The 6,613-nt window shown below is 48.3% G+C and overlaps 1 protein-coding gene across 5 annotated transcripts in view; it reads left to right on the forward strand.

Annotated features, from left to right (window-relative positions):
* Nucleotides 1-622: 622 nt before the first annotated feature.
* LOC108312759 (nuclear autoantigenic sperm protein) overlaps nt 623-6,613 on the forward strand; it is a 53,130-nt gene continuing 47,139 nt past the window's right edge. For 4 of the 5 annotated variants that reach the window (XM_017540843.2, XM_017540841.2, XM_017540845.2 and 1 more), the window contains exon 1: nt 623-1,622. Coding sequence is in view for 3 of the 5 variants with exons in the window: in XM_017540841.2 (XP_017396330.1) it covers nt 1,564-1,622 (59 nt within the window). In the remaining 2 variants the exon portion in view is untranslated. The remainder of the gene's footprint in view (nt 1,623-6,613) is intronic. The other variant, XM_037742872.1, reaches the window with a different exon arrangement.

Consider the following 6,613-nt stretch of genomic DNA (forward strand, 5'->3'; position numbering starts at 1 on the left):
AGTAGAGACAGGGCTTCATCATGTTGGTCAGGCTGGAAACTTGGGTTACTGTTTTTTTGAGACGGAGTCTTGCTCTGTCGCTCAGGCTGGAGCACAATGGCGTGCTCTCGGCTCACCGCAACCTCCGCCTCCCTGGTTCAAGCAATTCTCCTGCCTCAGCCTCCCTAGTAGCTGGGATTACAGGCGCGTCGCACCAAGCCCGGCTAATCTTTGTATAGTTAGTAGAGAAGGGGTTTCACCATGTTGGTCAGGCTGGTCTCTAACTCCTGACCTGCCCGCCTCGGGTTCCCAAAATGCTGGGATTACAGGCTTGAGGCACTGAGCCCAGCCTGGTTTTTGTTTTTGAGGTGTCTCACTCTGTCGCCCAGGCTGGAGTGCAGTGGCACGATCTCGGCTCACTGCAACCTCCATCTCCTGGGTTCAAGCGGTTCTCCTGCCTCAGCCCCTCAAGTAGCGGGGATATCAGGCGCCCGCCACCACACGTCTAATTTTTGTATTTTTCAGCACAGGTGGGGTTTCACCATCTTGGCCAGGCTGGTCTTGAACTTCTGACTTAGTGATCCATCCACTTCGGCCTCCCAAAGTGCTGGGATTACAGGCGTGAGCCACCACGCCCAGCCCCTTGTCTTACTTTTCTAAGAAACAGATTAATACCGATCTCACTAGTAGCATTGTTAAGACCGAATAAGATGGCGAATAGCTTTAAAGCATCTAATCACAGTATCCCCACATGTAGTACTCACTGAGCAAATCAGCCAGGAGTGGACGAAAAGCACTGCGCGCATTAAACCAGCCAGATTTGGAGTCTGGGCAGGGCCTAAGAGGATGGCATCAGCGGATTGGGCCAGCTAAAGGGGGCGGGTCCAAAGGGAGGAGCCAGACGTTTCCCGCTACGACCAGAGCTTTGAATCAAGAGCGGTAGCTTCAGCTGTAGCCAATCCTAGAACAAACTGTTCTTGCGTCAGTTGTTGCCGAGGCCCAGATGTCATCCAGATCAGTTGTAGCAGCTGCTGTTGTACTCGTCCTCGCTCTTGAGTGTCCATCCGTTACGACTGAGAGGACTGACAGAAAGTCTAAGTCACCTTACTCAGTATCCAGGCCGGAAGGAGACTTTCGGCTACTCGCCCTACACATGCAGAGCAGCACTGGCTTCCTTTTCTGTGGATGCTGCAGGGGCTGCCTGGCAGGAGTTACACTGTCAAGATTCCAGTTCTTACGCGTCTTGCTGGAGAAGCAGGAAGTTGCTGTTTATCGGAGAAGGCGGGCTAGGGAGGGCAACAACCCCGCGGATCCATCTGGAGAGGGCAGGAGGCGCCCTTGGATAGTGGGAGTCCGGGTTGGGGGCGGGGGTATTGAGTCCTGGCCCTTTAAACCCGGGGGGGATGGGGGAGGAAGATCCGGAAGCGGATGGGCGGGGCCAAGGGCCATCGTATATAAGAGGGCCTAGCCGCGCGGGGTCTCCAATCTGCCATTTTCTGTCCCTGAGTAAGTCCTTGGCGTCCCGAATTGCCTGTTTTCTCACAGGCTCTATTCCGTTCGCTGGTTCGCCACCTCAGGGGAACGATGGCCACAGAGTCCACAGCCGCTGCCGCCGTCGCCGCGGAGCTGGTTTCTGCCGACAAGTAAGCGGGACTGTGGAAAGCTTTAGGCACTGGCCAGTCCGCGGGGAGGGCTAATGGACGGGGGCTCCGGGAAAGGGATAGACCTGTGGGCGGGAGTACTTGCCTTCCCCGGAGCAACTGTCTGTTCGGGGAGGCCTGGTCACTGGAGCAATTCTCTTGCTGAGAGTCTAGCGCTTCAGTGGTAACGACGGTCGGCTGGCGCCCCTTGCCCCGCTTTTCACGGCCGCCATCTTGCCGGGGGCAGCGGCGGCTGTATCCATCGCCTGCCCCTCTCTTTCCTCCTCGGTCCCGGGGCGGTTGGCCGGGAGGCGGGGTTGTGGCTCGCGGGTTGGCCCTCAACGCCCCTTCTGTCCCCAGCTTGTGCCTCGGGTAGAATTCCTGGATAACCTGGGAATAGAACCAACGGAGATTTGGCGCCAAAAGAAAAAAAAACCCTGCACGAGGAAGGAGGCTGAACCTTAGGGGTCGGGATGGGCGGAGTCTTGCTGTGGGCGGCGTTTTGCGCGCGTGCGTTCGCTTCCCTCGCTGGCTCCGGAGCAGGGGGCGGGGCCTCGAGGAGGCGGGAAAACTCCATTGTTCGGGGCCGCAGCAGCTCCAGCAGGATCTTTGGACTGCCTTGGTGGGGCCAGCGAGGCTAGTTCTCCCCACGCCTCGCTCACTTATTGTGCTGGGGGATAGTTATAGCTCCCTCCTACTCAGTGAGCCCCTGCCTGTGGTAGGGAGGATTGTAGTTCTTTATAGTTTGGAGGTGTTGCCTGTTTTGGGGGAATGTTATCCGGACGCAAAGCGTCTTCAGGAAGCGCTGTCTGGAGCTCTCACCAGCAGTAGAATGCACGAAGTGGAGAAAAACTGGAGGGAAATAAGATAGGATTGCTTTGAAAGTGGCACAGTGCTATTCAGGCTCATCTATTTTTTGAACAGTGGAGGGAAACACTACGTGAGTTCAAGGAAACAGGTGCTGTTTTCCATAGAGTAGGTCTCATTTCCCATTCTTGCCTTATCTTTTTGGGGATCTGGTTCTATTTTTTTTCTCTAATGTGCACTTTAGAGGTTAGCTTCCTTCCCTGTAAAAGGAATGGTTGTTGTGAAGTTTTCTAAATTAATATTCTGTAGGCTTACACTGACATGACTATGTCTTAGTATATTTATAGTTACTAGAGATTTGCTTATGTCTCCGCTTACCCCTTTTTGTTTTCTCTGCCGTCTTGTAGAGCAGTGGTTCTCAAGTCACCCTGAGAATCACTTGGCAACTCATGGGAAATACAATTTTAATTTCAAACTTACATAACCTGCCTATTTCCCCATTGATTCGATAGGAGCAGTATAGATTGGGGTTGGGAGTCGTGCTACAGCTATTATAAAAAAAAAAGCTCCTTTTTATTATATTCCCTAGACAACTCTAGCATTCAGTATTTCACTGATAGGTGTCTGTTTTTGGAGACAGGGTCTGGCTCTCCAGGCTAGAGTGCAGTGGTGGGATCATAGCTCACTGCAACCTCAGACTCCAGTGCTCAAGCGATCCTCCTGAGTAGCTGGGACTGCAGTCGTGTGCCACCACGCCTGGCTAATTTTTTGTAGATACAGGGTCTTGATGTTGCCCAGGCTGGTCTCGGACTCTTGGGCTCAAGTGATCCTCCTGCCTTGGCCTCCCAAAGTGTTGGGGCTACAGGTGTCAGCCACTGCACAGGGCCAGGTGTTTAATCTCTTGCAGGTCCTCTGTGTCTATCTAGCCAGAGTTAGGTCATTAGTGAACTTAGTCTCAGCTTCCTGGCAGGTTATATGTAGAGAAGGTTTATGTATATGTGGCTAGGAGAAAACAAACCATTTAAGTAGTTCCTCACACCATAAATTGAAAGCTAAAACTGAGCAATTATATGTGCTGGGTGTGTATGTGTGGTAGGGTGCAGGGTCTCTTTCACCCAGGCCGAAGTGCAGTGATGCCACCTCAGCCCACTGCAAGCTCTACCTCCTGGGCTCAAGTGATTCTCCTGCCTCAGCCTCCTGAGTAGCTAGGACTACAGGCACCCGGTACAAGGCCCAGCTGATTTTTTGTATTTATTTTGTAGAGATGGGTTTCACCATGTTGCCTAAGCTGGTTTCCAACTCCCAGGCTCAAAGGATCTACCTGCTTGGGCCTCTCAAAGTGCTGATATTACTCATGTAAGCTACAAAGCCCATCCAGTATTTTCATTTTCATTCCCTCATTACCCCATCTAATTAGTGTGAGAGAACAAGTTTATAAGGTCCTCATGTTTAAGGATAGGATAAAGAAAATGGTGTGAATTTAGATTTTAGGTAGGAATGTACATTATAATTTGAGGATAACCGTTGTAAGAATAAATATAACTTCTAAACCAGTAGAAAGAAAAATATGGAATGAGAAACCTCAGTTCAGGTTTTTTAAATTTAGGAGATGGGGATCTTGCTATGTTGCCCAGGCTGAATTCACAACTCTTAGACTCAATCCTTCCACCTCAGCCTTCTGGGTAGCTGGGACTACAGGTGTGCATCACCTCACCTGGCTTGGAATTGGCTTTGATACCAGCTTCATTGCTTCAGTAGTCATACTGGACCACAATTCTGTAAAAAGTCTTAGGTTGGCTTTTGCCACCTCATGCCATTAAAACAGTATTGTTTAAGGTAATGCATATCTAAATGCTAAAGTAATCCTGTCATTCTTAGCTTTCAAACTAGTACTTAGGTTTTTTGTTTGTTTGTTTTTTGAGAGAGAGTTTTGTTACCCAGGCTGGAGTGCAGTGGAACAATCTCTGCTCACTGCAACCTCTGCCTCCCAGGTTCAAACGATTATCCTGCCTCAGCCTCCCAAGTAAATGGGACTGCAGGTGTGTACCACCACGCCTGACTAATTTTTTGTGTTTTTAGTAGAGAAGGGGTTTTGCCTTGTTGGCCAGTCTGGTTGCAAACATCTGACCTCAGGTGATCTACCCTCTTCAGCCTCCTAAAGTGCTGGGATTACAAGCGTGAGCCACTGTGCCTGGCCACCACTTTTAAAAACAGTTGTCCACTGGGTGCAGTGGCTCATGCCTTTAGTCCCAGCACACTTTGGGAGGCTGAGGTGGGCAGATCACTTAAACCCAGGAGTTTGAGACCAGCCTGGGCAACATGGAAAAACCCTGCCTCTACATAAAAAATAAAAGTTAGCCAGGTGTGGTGGCACATGCCTGTAATCCTAGCTTTTTGGAAGGCTGAAGTGGGAGGATCATTCGAGCCTGGGAGGTTGAGGCTGCTGTTAGCTATGATGGTGCCATTGCACTTAAGCCTGGGCAATAGAGCAAGACCCTGTCTCACAACAAACAAACGAAAACCCAGCAGTGACATAGCACCTCATACTTATTATGATGACTATAATTAAAAAACAAGGCTGGGCGCAGTGGCTCATGCCTGTAATTCCAGCACTTTGGGAGGCCGAAGCAGGTGGATCATGAGGTCAGGAGATTCAGACCATCCTGGCCAACATAGTGAAACCCCTTCTCTACTAAAAATACAAAAAAATTAGCTGGGTATGGTAGCACACACCTATAGTCCCAGCTACTTGGGAGTCTGAGGCAGGAGAATTGCTTGAGCCCAGGAGGCAGAGATTACAGTGATCTGAGATCACGCCACTGCGCTGCAGCCTGGGTAACAGTGTGAGACTCTATCTCAAAAAAATCCAAAGAAAACAAAAAACAAGTGTTGGCAAGACTATGGAGAAATTTGAGCCCTTGGGACACTGTTGGTGAGATAGTAAAGTAGTGCTCACAGAGTGAGACCCTGTCAAAAAAAAAAAAAAAAAAAGGACAGTATTCTAGGATTCCACACAGGAGGTGTGGAAAGATTCAACATAGAATCAAGTTAGACTCATTGAAACAAAGTAGAATAGTGGTTACCAGAAGCTGGGGATAAAGAGGGGAAAGGAAGTTATTTAATTGGTATAAAGTTGAGATTTGCAAGATTAAAGGGTTCTGAAGATCTGTTTTATCGCAAAGTGAATACACCTAACTGTACTGAACTGTACACTTAAGATGGTAAATTTTATATGTTCTTTCCCACATACGAAAAAGTCAAAGCCATAGGATGAACAAAAGTTTGCCTTTTCAAATGAAAGAAACACTTTTCCTTATGGAAAAAAATGTAGATCACTGTTTGGCATCATTCATAATTATTTATAGTCCTCTTAACCTTTAATTTGAACTAACATAGTTAAGTTTAAAACTTGGAGCTACATCATCACACTGGTCATTAGAGAAATACAAATCAAAACCACATTGACATACCATCTCATACCAGTTAGAATGGCAATCATTAAAAAATCTGGAGACAACAGATGCTGGAGAGGATGTGGAGAAATAGGAACATTTTTACACTGTTGGTGGGAGTGTAAATTAGTTCAACCATTGTAGAAGACAGTGTGGCGATTCCTCAAGGACCTAGACATAGAAATTTTCATTTGACCCAGCAATCCCATTACTGGGTATATATCCAAAAGATTATAAATCGTTCTACTATAAGGACACATGCACACGAATGTTCATTGTAGCACAGTTCACAATAGCAAACACCTGGAACCAACCCAAATGCCCATCAATGGTAGACTGGACAGGGAAAATGTGGCACATATACACCATGAAATATTATGCAGCCATCCAAAACAATGAGTTTGTGTCCTTTGTAGGGACATGGATGAACCTGGAAACCATCATCCTCAGCAAACTGACACAAGAACAGAAAATCAAACACCGCATGTTCTCACTCATAGGCAGGTGTTGAATAATGAGAACACATGGACACAGGAAGGGGAGCATCACACACTGGGGTCTGTCAGGGGGAAATAGGGGAGGGACAGCAGGGGGTGGGGAGTTGGGGAGAGATAGCATGGGGAGAAATGCCAGACATAGGTGAAGGGGAGGAAGGCAGCAAATCACGCTGCCATGTGTGTACCTATGCAACAATCTTGCATGTTCTTCACATTTACCCCAAAACTTAAAATGCAA

Source organism: Cebus imitator, unplaced genomic scaffold, assembly GCF_001604975.1.
Source record: "Cebus imitator isolate Cc_AM_T3 unplaced genomic scaffold, Cebus_imitator-1.0 Scaffold129, whole genome shotgun sequence".
Lineage (NCBI taxonomy): Eukaryota > Metazoa > Chordata > Mammalia > Primates > Cebidae > Cebus > Cebus imitator.